The sequence below is a fragment of the Larus michahellis genome, chromosome 1 (assembly GCF_964199755.1).
Source record: "Larus michahellis chromosome 1, bLarMic1.1, whole genome shotgun sequence".
NCBI classification, from domain to species: domain Eukaryota; kingdom Metazoa; phylum Chordata; class Aves; order Charadriiformes; family Laridae; genus Larus; species Larus michahellis.
Window position 1 is genome coordinate 123,703,246 of NC_133896.1, and position 18,713 is coordinate 123,721,958.

The window sequence follows — 18,713 nt, forward strand, 5'->3', positions numbered from 1 at the left end:
AGAGGCAACAAACTCTAGTTACATCCACACAACAAACAAGGTTGTATGGATACAGGCCATCTGAATTTGGCTCAAAGTGTTTGATGCCCTTTGAGATTTTTTTATAAAAAAACATCCTCTTTGATTAAGCTATCTGGGACATGAAGTGTCTCTGTTTTTCAACTTCTACAAGACAAAAGCAGGCCATGCAATCCACAAGGACCTCTGTTCATCTGCTGCCATTCACCTGTCTCTTCAGTCATCCCAGATCTCAAAATCGTCACCAACAAACAGAAAAACTGGACCATCTAAATATACACAGACCAAATCTTCCACTGGCATAAATCAGCCTTAATTCAATGACAACTGTACCGATTTACCCTAGGTTAGACTCCATTTCTGATAAATGACGTAATTTCTTTACCTACAAGTCGTACCCTGGACTCTGCCTCTCCCGGTGAGGGACAAAGGAACAGCTGTAACTCATTTTTTTTCCTAAGAATTGGTTCCACAAACTCCCCTGGCAGTGATGGCAGTAGCTAACCAAAACCAAGCATTTTATCTTTGCAAATGAAGCTCCTGAAAGCAGAATTTAACCCTTAAAAAAATAAAAGTTTTATTGAATGGTCAGTATACACAAAGCATACATTGTTAAAAACAACATATGAAAAACTCAGGTGGCATATGCACAGTATTTCTGTGACTACTGTTATATGAGTGTAAGGTATAACGTATAGAGTTTAATGAATAACAGGGGAGAAAAAAATCACATTAAAAAATCTGTGTAAATGACAATTCGTCTTGTCCATACAAACAAACTGCCTAGCCACTGGCTTCTTGAAAACATCTCTAACCTTCCTTTGAGTTTGATGAGATATAACTCTTGTCAAGATCTTCTATTTAACACAAGTCTAAGCAGCCAGATCCTTATGTACCTTCCAAATGATGAACTGCCCGAAGCAAACTAGTTCAGACTGACAAGGCTCAGCTTCCTGGTGAAAACAGTATTCAGCACACTCGTGCAACATCCCATTTGGAAAGATGGCAAAAATGGTGCATTTTCTAGAAGTGACCCTTAGCGTACACAGAATAAGAAATCCACTTTCACTCTGAAAACTTCTGTTGGTGACAAAAGCACCTTGATCTCATGACACAATAGACAGAAATCTTCCTTAATATTATGATTAACGTCAACAATTTTATAGCCTCCAATTAAAATGACAGCCCCTTTCAGTGGCATGGGCAAGGTGAGTGGTGAGGACAGAGCTGGTTGCAGAGTCCTGTCTACAAACTCCTCTCCAGTGTGCAGACTTGTTAGAGAAAGCCTGTTCTGGAAGCATGCGGCCATACACAAACCTAGTACCCAAGCCTTTTCAACTATCAAAACTGCTCAGATGACTGCCCAAAAATAATTTCTTAATTCTAGTTAGGGATACTGGATAGCAAGAAATCATGTGTCTTGCTTTAAATCAAATAAACACTTATTTTCTTAACAGTTTGCCACTAATCAAAACTAATGGTACTATTTTAAGCCTTTAGCAATAGCAAACCTTATTAAACTAGGGTGCTGATCCCACAAGCCATGGGGGACACACTCAACTTTACCGATGTGGGTAGTCTTCCTTATTTCAGCCCTCTCACAGGCATTAAATGTGTGTGGAACTGCTTGAAGATCAGGGTCAAAATTCCCCATATTTTTCTGAACTCAAACTAGAAGTCCAAACGTATGCATCCTTTTTCTTGTCCACATCAAATGTTTCTTTCCTTTATGCTTGGGCAAAACACAAGGCTGTGACTCAGGTGAAACTAGGCATTAGGGAACAACAGGAACACGGGTTCACCATATCAATTATGAATGCTTCATTCAAGCTGAAAAATGTAACGTTTAATCCTTAGTAGCTACGGAACGAAGCTGCCCAAACAAAACAAGGACACACACATTAAGACTTTCAAAACATTCCCAAAATTGGACAGGATCTGGAATACAAGTCTTGCCTTTTCTCATTTGGGAACAGAGTGCAAGAGCTGCAAGTTTAGTTAGGTTTTCTCCTGGTAGCGGGAAAGGCTGATTTCAAAATAGCACACATAGAAACTCACATAATGCAAATGAAATCACCCTTTCTGCAAAAAAGATGTCTCAGAATATTCATATTTCCATATTCAACTATATTTCACATTAATTTTCTGCACAGGTTCGGGCAGAAAACTTAAATCTTAAAATCTGTCAAATCTTAATAATTCAGACACTTCCTAGAAAGTGATCTTCAAAGCTACAGCTCTAAATGTGCACGAATGCGGCTGTGTCTGCTTATTCAAGAAAATAAAAGCAACAATACCGTGTGATTACCTGATGGAGTACAGTTAATTAAACAAAACCTTATCAAGGATGACTGTAACGAACCCTTTTACATCACCACAGCAACGAGAGAGAGAAAAAACCATCACACGAAATAGTCTTTCCCCTCATGTCCTGTGCACTATATTGTCTCATGGCTTATTTTTCCCTCAAGGCTTATTTATAGACTGTAGTTGTGGCCACTTTAAAGTCTAAATGGAAAGAGCATCCGTGGCAGCTTTCTGAAGAATGTGTTTAGACCAAAGCGGACCCTAATGACATAAACAGAAATGTGAAGGGTTTGATGTCTAGTAGGCTAGCTTTCCTACACCAAACAATATTAAAGTAGTTGCCTTCCTTGCACCCTTTTTCAACATAACATCAATTTCCGCGTGCCGTTCTGCTGAAAATAGGCTCCTACAAGTTCCCTTGAACACATAATTACAGAGATTTTTATGCAGCTCTCTTTTACTCACTGTAATAAGATGCATGCATACCCAGCCTTGCCCTCTCAAACTCTAACTCCCATGGTTAAAAAAACCTACTTTAGATACCAGTTTTGGCAAAGAGCATGAAACTGAGTTCTTCCTAATGTTATTTCTGGCGCTGCGGACACTTAGACAGCATAAAGAGGTACTAAATCCCCTTGGATTTTTTGAAGTCTTACTGGTTGAAATCCAGGTGATGAGACATGTTGAGGCGAGACTGCTTATGGGAGGGGGGGAAGGTGTTTTTCTGCTCTTTCCTTAAAAACAACTGAGGACCAGAAGACTGAAAGTTCTGGGTTTGGAAAACTTGGAGAGGGAAGGGACAAGCTCTCATACTACTGCTAGTCATCCTAGAATCTAAACACAATCCAGAAATGCTGTAGGGAGATATATAGAGAGGTTCTTTCATTCACTACCTTTTTACAGGAAAAGTGAGTTGTTTAAAATAATATTTAATTTTTATTCAGTTAAAAATAAGTTGTAAAATGAAGCTTTTCTATAGAGAGCTGCTGACTTGGAGACAGCAGTCGACTGAGAAGAAACTCCATGAAAGAAGTTGTAGAAAATGTAACTTCAAGGAAAGACTGAAAGACAAGACAGACGGACAGAAAGGCAGTTAGAAAGAATAAAAGAAAACTTTTCACATACAGCCTGCCTAGCGTGGCTGATCTATTTACTTGACTACAGCAATCTTATTACACCGGCAGCATTTTCAGATGGCAAAATGCATGCGAATGAGATGCATGCACTTTCATCAAATTGTTTGTATCTAAGTATCAGATGGCTTTTCCCATCTAAGGCACTGCTATACGAGTGTCTTTTTATTTTGCTAAAAAGAATTATTCTTCTTCTCTAGAAGCAGTCAGGAAACCATTTGCAGCCAAAACCTCTAGATGAGAAAATAGTGAGGGAGAAATAGAGTATCCCCCAAACCAGTCAGTTTGTGAGGCTCAAATGCTGTTGTTTATGTGGAACACCCCAAAAACATCTTGTTCTTAGCAACACACCATCAGCTATGCCTGCTAAGTCTAGCAGGTTCCTAGTCTTCAGTGAAGAAGGATAAGAAAAACAGGGTAACAATACTAATGATAATAGTAACAATGCAGTAAAAACAGTACAACACCTTCTGAAATGTAGCAAAAGAATGCTGGTTTTAAGGCAATAGCACAGTGCAATGTGCAAATGTTTGCAATGTGCAAAGTCACTCCTATGACTTACCTAATACTATGCCCTGACTTGCTTCAAAGGGATGCTTGTTTTGGCTTTGGGTTTTTGCATTGTGCTCATTTTCCTTCTTCAGTTGAACTTAATGTTTGCCCACAGCTTTCATGGAGCAGAACCGGGGACATATGAATTCAGTATTTTTCAAATAGGTGTATTTTATCAAGCATTTATATTACAGGACAATCAAGGCGTTTTAATGTCAGAAAAAGTTATCCTCAAAATATCCATATACTTCAGAGCACATCAGTCCAGGTGTCAGCAACAAAGACTGCAGGACTGACTCAGACAATAGCATGCAAGTATGAAGGAATAAAAGAGCCAGTGTGGTGCAGTAGCACAATTTATAAACATACAAGAAAACCTGCAGTATGTATACATATTCTTTAATTTTATGACTCTCAAAACAGCTGAGGACTTACAATAAACAGGAAACTAACCTTGATGTGAGCTGCTGGATCTGGGACAGTCTGAATCATGTCCTTTAACAGGCCAACGTGTTTACCAGGAGCTCAGATCCCAAGGCAGCTGCATAACCAAAGAAACAAAAGTCATATGATTGTATTTTAAAAGTTTATTTTCAATAGAAATCTCTTATCTTTTTATAGACTGATACGCATCTTTCCTTTCCCAGACCTCCTCAAGAACCAGTACAGTTGAAGGTCTAAGACATTTCTGTTTCCATACAGTCTGTTTAGGATATATTTCATACAGGAGAAACCAGTCAGCCCTGAAATTCTCATGGAAAATTGGTCTTTATCTATAACGGACAATTTTCCTGAAATAAGAACTCTGGGATATGCACCCCAGATATCAGGGATTTCCACAATCCCTTCTTCCCAATTTAGAAACATACAGCAGGATTGGGATAGATCTGGAGCTGATATAAATCAGTATCACTTCACTGAAGTTGTGCCCATTTACAATAGCTGCAAATCTGGTCCAGCCGCTCAATTAACAGCACTTCAGAGCATGGATCTTCTGGGATCCCTTATCCATGTCCGGTAATAAAGTACAGAGGGGTTGGGACAGGCGGAGTGTATTTGCCAGCATGTGCAGGGGGTGGGAGACCATTAAAACAATTTAAAATAATAACAATATATAATGTAAATAACATAGAGTACTGCTCAGTAACTAGAACATCAAATAACTGCTAATAAATTGGGATCGATAAGTCAGGAAACTACAAAACACATGGAAAAATATAGGAACGTGAATGTCATTTAAAGTACTCTGGCTTTTTCTCCATTCTCCCTAAAAGCCTGGAAATTCCCATTCCTCACGCAAGAGGTTTCCTTTTCCCCATGACCTTGAACTTCTTTCATCTTTCAAAGCAGAGAGTCACTATCAGAAAAAAATATCTTTTTCCTCAGCATCAGCTTTTTTTCTTTCATTATCTGTTCTCATATCCACACTAACTTGCAAATCAAATTGCAGATAGCTTTTACCCATTTACTCAGGAGCTATTTGTGAACTGTGGTACTACACAGTGTGATTAAAGGTATCACCATTTAGATCTTGGTACATTCCCCCCTTACTACCTAACGGAGCCAGCTTGTCCCTCTTCAAATCCATGAAAACAATGTACTTAATTCGACAGCCCATTAGAGAAACCCCAAAACAAGCCAAATTCCCATTTTGTACACTTCCCTCAGCTATCCGTGGATGATCAAATGGGATACTGATGTCATGGTTTTAAGTGAAGATTTTTCTTTCCACAGAACTCAAATATCTTCAAAAGCAATAGACACTTGTTTTGGCAAAAGCAGACTTTCAATAACAAAGTTGTTCAGATTTAAGTCCTATAGAAACACTGACATGCCTTTCAGTTCCCTTCCTCCCTTCCCTAGTAAATCCTCGCCCACCACGTTATTCATTGGATTTATGGGATTCATATTTTAAGCTTTCGAAACATCATACACAGGATCTGGAAACTACTACATTTCATTTAAACTGAACAGAAAAATATTCTGAACCCAGTGCTCAATTGTGTTTTCACAGCTTGCCCGCTTTCATCACTGCGCTGCCATAATGGCACCTCACCCCAGCAAAGAAGCCTACCCAGGAAAGAGGGGACTTGTGCCACAGCAGTGTTTATTTCTGCCTCTCGAACACCTTTGCCCAGTGTGCACGTGGGCACTGCGTCTCTCCTCCCTACCCACATATTTCAGTCGGTTAACCCAGGTTTCAGAAGAGAGGTGGGTTTAGATACATTTTGGGAAGCAACTTCCAAAAACAGCTAGACAAAGAGAAGGGGCTGCGACGCTCTCTACGGAGCTGGGCACCTCTGCCCCTCTGTGTCCCCCAGAAATGCCTGCCCCAGAGCCCGTCCCCTGCCCAGGACCAACTGTGTGCCACCTGGCGTAGTGGTGGAGATGGAGCACGCAGGACCCCCGGCTCGCCCAGCCTGCCACGGCTCAGAGAGCCGCTGAGCTGGAAACGCCTGACAGCGGGGCAGGCATTTCTGCCTCTCCTGAGCTCCCACTGCCTGGGTGGCTCGCCCAACAAAAGCAGGATTTTGCACTTAGGAAGCACGTGTTGAGCTCAGAGGTGTGGACTCCATTCCAGAAATGCCCCGTGTCACTCCAGGGTGGGAAACAGACTTTTCTTTCAGAGCTCAGACTTGCTTGAAGCTACTGGGGCTTAAGAGAAGTTTTTTGAACTATGCCAGGCCCATTCATATCACGTCTTTTCCCCAAGAAGACGGATTCTTTATAGAAGAGAAGATGACGGAGAACATTTGCAAACCAGTTGCCAACTCTACACCACATGGTATGGGAATCAAAGACAAGCACATGTTAGCCAATGTGAGTTGGAAAGATGCACATGCAACTGTTCTGGCCATTTGACTTTTCCCCCGTACTGCTGTGTAGCCGTGATCCTAAAAGGGGGAATTCTGCTTTAAACTCAACCTTTGGCAGTGTATTCTTCTTTCTCACCTGGACATTCATTTACAGCTGCTCTAAAGTGGGACATGTCCTAGTTTGCAAAAGGCACGACTTTTGTCTTTTTACGTCTGGAAATCATTGTTAAAAAAAGCTGTGACAGTTTTCTTTGCTTTTTCCAAACAGAAATATAATTTTAATTATTTCAGCTCCACCTTTACTGGCTGGAATGGGAAGCTTCCAGACATCTGGTACTAACTTGCTGAACCAGATGGTATTTATTGCCCGAACCTCCTCCACCCCCACCCCAAATTTCATGCTGGTCATGTTTGTGCTTGACAGTCTGTCACAGGGTCTGCACGTGGCTATAGATTTTGCCCTGCATCGCCTGGTTAATATGACTCTAATGTAAGAGCCAAAATGGCACTAAAGCCTGGCTTAGGGAGACATGTCTTTTCAGGAAACTGAAATAACGAAACCAGAACACAAACTGAAAGTTAACTGCTTGCTTAAGTGCCTTCCTAAGTGCTGTGGGGCCACGGTGCAGCATGGATGGGGAAGACATGGCTTCTCAGTGGAGCTGGAGCACGTGTACTTCCACCCCACAACCAACGCATGCCCACCAAATGAAAAGAAGCAGTATTTCAGTTATATATGGGGGACAGAGCATGTACTGAGCATGCCCCAGGGGCCCTGGGAGAGAAGGCACCAGAGGACAGACAGGAGACTGCTGGGACAGTAGACCAGGCTCACATGCCCTGCCCACATCCCCAAGAAAAGAGGATAGCTGGCATCAGGCTGTGGGCAGCATTAAACACTCACAACAGGATCTGGCTTTTGGTACTGGTTTCCATTCCCCTGATGCATCCAAAGCATCGTAGAAGAACAACGTCAATAGTGAAAATAGTGAAAATAGCAATATTGCTTATGAGACGGGAGACACAGATTAGCCTCTGATGTTCAGGACAGATTAAAATATCAAGATAAAACCATGTTATTGTACAAAACCAGCCAGACCTGGGTATGCCTGTGCTACCCCATACGGGGAGGAGACAGATAAGCTAAGGAGTCTGTTGTCTTTCTGTGCACGCGTGCATGCAACCCGCGTCTTTGGAGTTATGTAAATACATCAAAGGGTCACAGAATTATGTACAGCTCTAGAGTTCACCAGATGTGATTACATTTATAGTCGTATCAAAAGGATTAGACTTTTTAATGTGCACATATAGTGCCAAATTACTGAGAGGCTGAGCATCCCCTCTATAGAGGGGGCAGTATGCACCCCTCTCTTGTACATTTTTGCACTCATGTTACCTTGCAGACAGGAACATAGGTCTATTTTTCATAATTTGGCATTCTATGCTCAACTAAAAAAACTAGCAGGTTCCTCCTGATGTGTCTGACACCCTGCACTACAGCGCTGGGAGAGACCATGACCGGGCAGTCAGCAAAACTGATGGAAAAAGACTCCAGGCCAAACTCCTGGCAAAGCGACGCCCACACGGAGCAGAGCTTGGCTGCAGCAAGTTAAAGAAACACGGTCTGCACTGCTGTTTTTCTGGGGATGAATGTTGCCCGAAGTACTTATCTGCAAAGGGAATAATATTCCAAATACAGCCACAGTGTGTATCCAACACCGGGTAACGAAGGGCTGCTGAATCAACGACAAAAGATGCCAGAATTGCTGGGCCAGATTCCTGGTGCAGTGAAAGCAAGGACAATATTAAATGGTTACCCGAGCACCGGCTGCACGGGAGAGAGCAGTGCCAAAGCTCTGCCTGCAGGACACCAGCTCTCTCTAAGGAGCCCTCTGTCACTGCTGCGGGGACACCAAGAGCCTGTACTTCACAAATATGTGAATGTCAGAGAGCATGAAAAGATATCCATGGCACACAGCACTGGAGATTTGCGCGCGCGCGCACACACACACAAACACACACTCACTCTCCAGTACGATGAATAATACAGAGTGGCATTGCACCGAACTTCTACCAGCATAATTTTAGGATGTTTACCATTACTCACAGGAGGTGAATCCCTGAACAGTTATGCAGACTATCCCAAGTGAGTGCCAGCAGGATTTTCAGACCCCCTCACACTGTCATGCAACTGTACTTGTCACATATTTTACAAGAACTGATGTTTTTCAGCTGTTGGAGAACTTTTGAGGCATCCATTTCTGGATCGTTTTTTCAGGAAATCTCTTTTTGTGCCTCTGGGTCCTACCAGCACTGGTGAGACCGTGCGTATAAGAGAGAAAGGTTGGGATATTCAGAAGGACGAAGGACTGTAAACCTGCTCTCAGTGGTGTGTAAAAACAGTGTAAGCTCCTGCTCCTGTAGGTTAGAGCTGCACTTCTTTGGTAGATGAATGCCCTGCGTGTGGTTTTCAGCCTTTCAGTGATTTGTGGACACCCACAATCATTCCAGTTATGGTGGGAGCCCTTGTATAGCAAATTTAAGCCAAATTTAGGCTTGCTGCACTTCAGAAGTAATTGACAGATCTCAGGAGCTGCAAGGACCACTAACTGAAAACCAGTGTGCAATCATTCCCCTAGTGCTGCTGCTGCTTTATTCATTGTGTAGGGCTTTATTGAAATTATTACATTAAGTTATTAAGTTCTTTAAATTAAGTCCTTTAACAGGGCTAAGAAGAGAAGTGGTGAAATCCTCATGCATTGAAATAAACTGGACTTTTTCCACCATCTGAAGCAGGCCAGAAATTCATCCACTCTGCCTTAGTTGATATGTCCAAAACTCAGGAGCAGAAGGTGGTTAAAAGCATGCAGTTTGGACATGCTAAACAAACAAAACAACGAGCTTCTTGCACAGCATGGTGCTGTAGTTTACACCTCCCCTTCTCTAATACTTCCAGGTTCAGAAGAAGGTACCGTAGAGCCAGGCGAGCAGCCTGAGTCAGCTCCTGCCGGCACCGAAGGTGTGCCGAGAGCCGGAGGGGAGCCCTCCCAGGAGACGAGGCAGACCATGGACCACTCTGCAATGAAGACGCCTGTTTCTGGGGGGAAACGGCTCAAAGAGCAAAACCCAGTAGTATCTAGTGAAGAAAGGCCCAGAATGCAAGTCACAGGAATGTTTATAATTCAGCGTTTGTAAGCCAGGGCTCCGATGAGCAGGCTGTGAAATACAGCTCTTCCAAGCCAGGGCCGATGTCGACAGTACGCTGTTGCATAGCAGAGCTGCACGACATGGGCTTAGAGCTTTAATGTTTAACTTGTGGTTGGGTATAACCACTTCAGTTTGTGTTTTTTTTTTTTATTTTGTTTCTTTTGTTGTAACCTCTCTGCATTTTAACAGCCTCAACAATAAAACGCTGAGGAAAGACCGTGCTACACCCAAGAAATGCCACTGCCAAGGCTGTTCACCTGCAGTCAGTGTGTAGCTGCTGTTAGGGTAAGGCTTCATGATTGCAGGTGGAGATACCATGAATAAAACAACAGTACAGGAGAAGAAAACCAAAATAGGAAAAGATGTGTCAAACAACGTTTCTACAACTTTCCATTCTCAATGTAAACCTTTTGCACTCATCCTGCCCTGACAGGACCGAACTCAATGGATGTGCTGTGCACCGTCTGATGTGCATAGCTGCAGGAGTGAAGCGATGCTAAGTGGCATTGATTATTGCAACAGTAAATTAGGATCAATAGATCTGGGCTGGGAGAGGTTCCTGACCTGTGAACCTAGCACACTTCTCTTCTGTACTTATGAGCACATTAAATAAATGGTAAGTTCTTTGGGAGATATTTAAATAGAATAATAACTCATTGATATTTTTCCAATCACATCTCTTTGACAGTTTGCTGGGTTTTTTTTAATGATACGGCATTATTTGTTTAAAAAATAACGCTATTTCTGTCAGTCAGATCAGGGTGCTGGTCTAACTGGCAGCAAACCACCCTTCTCGTGGGACTCCCTTCCAGCAGCAGCACTTCCCCGATGCTGCAACAAGCCATGGTGCCCCCGGAGCACCCGGGGTAACGCATGGCAGGAGGGAGCACGTACCGGCTCGGGCTGGTGGGTAAGTAAAACCTGCCCCACGGCAGCGGACGTGGGCTTGGCGCGGTTCAAGCTGACCGTGAAACCACAACTTGAGTGTTACCGTAAGTCAGTCAGTAACCGAAGAATAAGCCATGTGTCACCACCTGTTTGCGAAGGCACAGATGGCCAGGGTTTACAGTTAGCTCTGTACTAATAGCAGTACTCCAGGTCCTTAACGTCTGGGGGGGGCAAATGGATGCATCTATCTGAAGCCGCGTCTATGCCATCTGTGTCTATGTCTGTCTCTCCTGGAGTTCATTGAAACTGAAGAGGGAAGATGGATTTTCTTTTGGGATACAGAGCGTATCCCCACGTATATTTTTCTTGGAGGGCTCAATTCCCTCATAGGGAAAAGACAGAAAAAGTTCCCCCTCTCCTTCCCTTTGAATGTGGAGCCAGTGGAGAAGGCACATTTCTACGTCACCACCCAAAAGTATCTGTGCAGCTACTGCTTATCTCACGTTCCAGCCCATGATCTCAGGGGAGGATACAGCCCTAAATTAGCTCATTTACAGTAGGAACTTTAGACTACAGCCAAAAATATTTGTCTTTATTAGTACTTCCTATATAGTCCGCCTCTGACCAATAACTTGTTTTATTTATTTTTTTGGCAAATTACCATGTTCTTATTCAAAGCCATAATGAGGATTATATATCAATGTGGAATGCAGAGCAGCTATTCCTGAAACTCCCAACTGCATATAAAAGAGTTTGGAATTCCCCAAACACTATCTCTTTAGTCCAGGCCACTTACAAATGTGGTTAACATGAATGAAGTAATATCTTCAGAAAGGAAGGAGACTTTTGAGTCACGTCTGACACATTTAACTACACCAACCACTTCCATAGCTCAAGGTTTTGACTGTCTATCTTAATACCGTGCAGGGGTGTTTGATAATGATTACTCCCTGATGCTTATCCTGTTACAGGATACTTATACACATGCACGGGATACCAAGGGGAGAGTAACGAATGAATTCAAGACTTTGTACTCTCCAAGTGGAAAACCACAGAGGTCACCAGAAAAGTTCCCGAATCAAATCAAATTCCTACCTGGTGCACTTTGCTGCTTTTCTTGTTTCATGCTAGAGCTGCCCTGTCGGATTTCTGTGTTTAATTATTCAAACTCAGCTCAACTCCATGCTTAGCTGAAGGTGTCTGCCAGTCAACCCCAGAAAAGTGAGACACGTGGCCATGAAGTAACCATCATGTAATTTCTGTCTGCAGATTATAGTTATGGACCTTAGTGCTCTACAGAAATATAACTTTCCAAAGACAGTGCATTGTACAAAAAGCAGGATGACATCAGGAGAGATATATAGTGACAAATAGTAGTTTCTAATTTACATTCATTCCACTGTTAAAAGCCCAAGCCTGTTTCAACCATTTTAATCGATACTCCACTTAAAATTACATGTGCTGAAAGATACACTCACTCAGTGTTATCAAAAGAACAAATAACAAATTATTTTGAGGCTGAAGTCACAAGCTAAGGAAAGCTAATACCTCTTTTTGAAAGATAAAAGCAAGTGAAAGTGTTTTAGAAAGTGAAACAACAAGATCCAATTCAATAATAACAAATTACATATCAACCTCCTGTGGTGTGTGCTATCAGCTCCTTCAACCCTTCCTTGGCTAGTGCTTCTTGGACTTTAGGGCCCTTTGTTTGACAAAGGTTTGTGGATTAGACAATGTTGGCATTCTGCACTCAGTTCTGGTACCTGAATCTTCCAGGTCCGAGGTACCTGTGTGATTCTGTGTGACAGATGATGGACAGATTAGACTAGATGCTCTAGCTGCCCTCTAGCTGTCAGATATCTATGCCTCTAGTTTTAATTTTGTTCACAAGAGATCTCTTTCTAATAAGCCCATGAAAAGTGCCATGCAAGAATCAGTACATACCAAGTTTTGCACCACACACCGCATTTGGGCGTTACGTTCATATTTTCAACCCCATTTAAGCATCTAGTAAAAACTGACGGCATATACATAATAAGCAGAAAACGGCAGTATTTTTTAAAAGTCATAAATAATTGTGTGAACACCTCACAGGCTTCTCGAGGCTAACTACTTGATTAAATTTGCATAATCAGAAATTACATACACCATGCACTTTCAATAATTACTGACTACATTAGACTAGTACATTATTTACTGCAGATTATCCAACAGTTCTGCCAAATCTAGAAAAGTCCTGAATATTTACAGTTAAAAGAAATATCTAAAATCTGAAGAATCCTAAATTAGATTTATGGGAGAACTAAAGTGTGATGTCACTTAGCTTAGAAATATATGAGCAAGAAATAAAAAATAGTTAACATTTTCTCTGCTTTCAATAAATTTCCTCGGTTGTCATATTCAAGAAACATATATGCTGTTCAGGAACAGAATGTACTGGCACCGAATCTGTTGCATGCAAGTGCTCACTTTGGGGATGCAACGAATGTTTCAGTAATCTGCACTGGAAAGTTGTCCTCCTTTTTCTCCCTCTAGGTTTCTGTGGGCTGCTTCTTGTTCTAATGAGGAAAATAATTGTTTTAATGAGCAATATAATTTTATTGTGGGTTTTTTTTTCCTGTGTGTGTGGACTCACTCTTGTTGGTCCAGGCTGCTGCAAAGAGGAGAGGCAGCTATGTGTCCTGGGGAACTCACCCACGAGACAGCTCCATTGAACGCCACCTTTGAAACTGTCTCAGAGCATCGCTGGGAAAAAACTGCTGTAGTGGCCCAGCCTCTACCTGTACACCCCAGTCACAACCTACCAATCCTTTTCTTCCGCTGTGGCACCTCACTGAGGGGCTCCCTGTGCTGAATTCGCTCAGCTGCCCCCTTCATGGGTGGGAGCAGTAGATGTATCTCCCCTGAGAGGTTCTCCTGGGGAGGGCTGGGCCTGGAGGGAGAGCAAAGGTCCTATCAAGCCCTAAATTGGGCTCAACAAGAACTTTACTGAAGCAAGTTAATCAAGAGCAGACTGTGTGAATGTAAACTATTATCCCATAGCCACTCACTGAAGTATACTGCCAATGCCTATCGCGGAGAAAATACCCATCACAGAGAAACGGGCACATCCAAGTAATTAGGTTGGTGGACCTAAGATGTTCCAGGGAGCGTGTAAAAGGGTCCCATATGTGGAAACTTTCCAGAAGGAGGCTTGAGCTAGCCGTGGACACTCACTGAAAGTGAAACAACACTCAACTGAACAGTCAGCTGAGGTGCCTGAAGCACGTATCTCCAGCACAGCTTTGATTTCAAAGACATTTGTGGTGCCTGCTTCCCTTCTGCAGCCATGTATGGGCGTCCCTTGCTTCAGTAGAAAAGGAGGGGGTCAGCTTATGGGACGTCAGCAGCAGAAGGAATGGATAAATCCTCTGCGAAGGGATTAGCAAAACATGATAGAGAAGGTGATGGAGCAGCGTGGATGACCCTTCACAATCCCCTGCAGGATTTCTGTTGTTTTGAAACTCCACCCTAAGGATGGCAAAGGGGCTTCATGGGCAACAATATTAACCCAACCAAGGTGATTGGCAACACCATTTTTTTCCTAAAGTATTCCTAAGACAAAGTGTAAATACATGGGGTCGTCCTTCTTCAGCATATTAGTTACTTAAGCTTGCTTCCGGTGGAAACGATCATTCGACTACAGACAGTCTTTGAATTTTCCTTTCTTTTACTAAATGCACTCCTTACTAAATGGACTTTTGTATGTCCTTGGCATAAAATCCTTCTTTTCTATTGGTTTAATTTCTCTTTTTACTTGTGGCACTTCCATTTCAGATGTTGGAAAGTAAAAAAAAAAAACAAAAAAAATCGGAACAGCTGTATAAACACAAGGTATTTAAGAAATAAAGTGACTTCCATTAAGTGTTGACTTGCACTGCAAAAAGTGCTTCAAAAGTCTGTATCAGGAAGACTGGCACTTCCATTGCAACTTGAATCTCGCTATATCAATAAAAAACGTTAATGCATTATAAAAATAGATATACAGCATATCCTTAGCAAGAAAGAACCTTGGAAGGATATGTCATCGTCAATAACGCTTTGATTTGTGACCTTCACGGCTTTGTTTTCATTTTTATTTCAAATGTATTTGAAGAATGTCTATAAATAGCTAATACTGAGTGACTGTATAATTTTAGGCTCATTTTTTCAGCATGTGGATTTTGCAGTAGTTTGCTAGATGAAACATGAACCTGTGACTTGTGAAACTGTAAAGTCTGAAGTTAAGTGTTTAGAAAAATAATATTTTGCAGATCTAAATGTATCTCCTAATAGTGTAAAGCTGTAACATAAAATTTATAGCACATTATTGAACCTGTGCTAAGCAAAGATGCAAGTTTGAGTTAGAAATGTGAAGAAACAAATTTCACACAGTGAAGACTCTCGTGAAGCTCAACTGAAAATTCCTATGTTTATTTCTGTATATATTGCAACAGAAATGTTTGTATTCCACCTTATACACTATGTAAAAACACAGTGAAGAGGAACGTATTTACCCCACTGAGCCTGATTTCATGGCTGGCAAAAAAGTGCAGCGAAAGCAGCGCATGGGGTTTTGCATGTGGATAAGTGAAAAAGAAATATTAACAATTACGATGCATTGCACTTACAGCTGGAGAAGAAAAGCAATTACAGGGTTAAGGCAGGTTTTGCTCACACTGTCTGCTTCTCCAGCAGAACTCTGGAAGGCCCCAGAGCAGCAAAGAGTTACAGATGCAATCACCTCTGCACTTTGGAAGTAGGTCCCCCGAAGAAAATGGGACTAGTTTTAATGTATAAAGACATGAATAGGCCTTTGCAAGGGTAGGGCTGCGGTTATCTTCTTGCTTAGCTTGAATTCAAAGTCAGGACTTAATGGAACAAATACGGCTTATGGTCCAGACATTCCGTAGATGTAATAGGAAGTTTGGGCAGGGGATACAGGGGGGTGTTCTTAAGCAGTGGGGCCCTTTATATTTAGTTATTCTGTAATTAGTTGTTTTTATTGACATACGGCATACAGATGGGCTTATACACTGCTATAGAAATACGGCCAAAGTTTATTATCTTACTACATTTATTGCCGTGCCTTCCATCATGACGGTTCAGAAAAGCACATAACTAGCACAGGACCCAATCCCATTTACGTTAAAGTATCAGCAAAACTATCGCAGATTTCAACCACGCAGGATCAGACTCCAACCACTATATGGGCATACATATGTGTTCCACCCACTTCTGAAGGGTTTTTTTGCCTGGAAGGAAGCAGCAAATCTTCTAATGGAGAACGGTGTTGCAGAAAATAGCTAATTCCCAGAACTGGCAGAAATACATGGCAATTGTAGAGACGGGAATAATTCAGATTGCCTTTTTAGCAAGGGAAACCCAAATAATGCCTTGCCCCTATGAAACTGGTACGTTCTGGATGGTATTTGAGGGGTGATGCCTTCACACGGGCACTTTGTCACAGGAATTTACGACGCATTGCCTGCACCCCAGGCTGGCTGTCCACCCTTTCTCTTGGTTCAGCCACACACAGGATACCTTGTCACAGCAGACCTAACCTGAAATTGTTTAGCTCTCACAAAAAGGTTCTTCCAGCGTTTTTATAATCAAAATTTTTCCTTTGTTGTCTCCCTCCAAAGCAACAGATCCCATCTCAAGTTCTCCTGCTTAAAAACGATGAGGCAGAGACATGTAACAATTTTGAGATTTTATGGTGGTTCAAAATCTGACTGTAGAGTCCAAGTTCAGAATAAATTTTTATATACCTCTAGACATTTGTTTGGATTTCAGCCACTCTTCCCCAAAGATGAAACCTTAAGCAAGACCCATCAGTATGTTTTAATGTAACAAATAATTCCCCTTCTTTTTTCTCCCTGCCCTCACCACCGTGCTGCGCATTTCCCCAGTTCCTACTACACCTCGAAACTGCTCACATTTTTTTGCCGTGTTTATGTCTAAAATCTTCTTCATTTCCAGAACTCACTCCCATTCCTATGCTCAGCGAGAGAACACAAATGTTTCATACAAAAATTATTCAACCTTTCCCAACATTTTTTCTTCCCAAAACCTCCTGATTCTTCTGTGCTGATTCTGACCAATTTGAACAACAATCAAGAGTACTGACGGTAATTTGAGCATATGGATTTTGTGTCAACTGCAGAGATGCTGTCAATGGAGATCGCGTGGAGGGACTCCAAACACAGCGCTGCTCTGAGGTCTCTCATATGGTGAACTCCAGGCCCAGCATGGAGATCTAGCAAAGGGGACCCAATCCAGATGGCAGAGGTCTACCAAAACAACTGTGGTGTTGAAATGTGAGCCTTTAAACAGCTTTCTGTTTAACATGAACTTACTTACAATGCACCTTACACCTTCTTACACCTCTTCTTGTATCTTCATTTGCCCTTCAAGAAACCCCTTCTATTCCTTACTAATGGAAACTCCCCACAAGATATGACAAATGCACAAGATATCACACAGCACCGAGTCCACCTCCACCTGCTACAGCACACTAAGAAATCCTGCCTCATGCTAGAAGATGCCATATGCATTTAGCAACACCTCCTGACTCTACCATGTGCTCCCCACAGCACCTTCGTGTTCTCATGGTAGAACATACTTGAGGTCTGAGACAGGAGAACCACAGAACAACTGTGGCTGGATGGGACCTGTGGAGTCATTCGGCCTGACCTCTGCCCAAAGCAGGACCAATTATAGCAGGTTGCTCAGGACATTGCCCAGTCAAGCTCTGAGTATCTCCCAGACCAGAATTACACTACTGCTCTGGCCACGTCCTCCAGCATGTGGCCACCCTTATGGTGATTTTTTTTTCCATATTTCTAGTCATAGTTTCCACCGTTGCAACTGTAATCCCTTCGACTTTTGCTGCACACCACTGAGAAGAGCGTAGCTCTGTCTTGCTCTACACCTTCCCATTAGGCAGCTGAAGACTGCAATAACATTTTTTTGCCTATTCTGAAAACTCTGGACCTTTTACATTTATGCTTTTCTCTCTTGCTCAATGCCACATTGGTTTGCTACAATAGTCAGGTACCAACACAATTCAGTTCAGCTAAAAAAGAGAGTTTTAGCGTCCATCCCTGTGAGTGCATCAGTAGCTGTGTCTAGTTTTACAAGGGAAGGCATTATTTCAAGAGCGTACAAACCCTTAAAATAGTCAATCAGGATGTGCTTCATTTATGAGGGCCAAATAGGCATGTAGGTATCTCATACTGACTACATGTTAAAACACCTTTTTTCCATCCACCAGTGAAGTAAAAAGAATAAACATGTGGTTGTGGTGGCCTCATCAGTTCTCCAAGCCACAGGTTCGACATGTCACAACTAACATATTATCATAGATTTAGTAAGTATTCAAAGCCCTGGTGCGGTTCTAAAAGTTCATTTTGTGTTCTCTAAAGTTATTAACCATTAGAAAAGTCATATATGTCAGTATTAAAGAACTTTTCTAGGCATGTTGGCATGTAGATTAAGATTTATGTTTTCTGTAACATCAGTCTTGCATTTCCTTAAACAAATGTACTCCTAAAAGAAAAGAAAAAAAAAAAAAAAGCAACTGCAAGTTCAAAGAATTTAACTGAGTGATGCAAAATATTTCCTTTAAATGTAGATCCAATTTCTTCCACTTTTTTATGTGCCAGGTGTGTATAAATGTCAAATACTAGATCTATAACAGGAATGGCTCTGCTTTTTCAGTAGAATTAAACAAGTAAATCACTATCCTTTCCACCCCAAGCTTTGACTCATT

At 41.9% G+C, this 18,713-nt stretch overlaps 1 protein-coding gene across 3 annotated transcripts in view; it reads right to left on the reverse strand.

The window, feature by feature from the left end:
- Window positions 1-18,713, reverse strand: part of ERG (ETS transcription factor ERG) — a 147,362-nt gene that overhangs the window by 103,969 nt on the left and 24,680 nt on the right. For all 3 annotated transcript variants that reach the window (XM_074602184.1, XM_074602180.1, XM_074602179.1), the window contains exon 2: window positions 4,464-4,551. In XM_074602184.1, coding sequence (XP_074458285.1) covers window positions 4,464-4,502 — 39 coding nt within the window. In that variant the 5' untranslated portion in view covers window positions 4,503-4,551. The remainder of the gene's footprint in view (window positions 1-4,463; window positions 4,552-18,713) is intronic.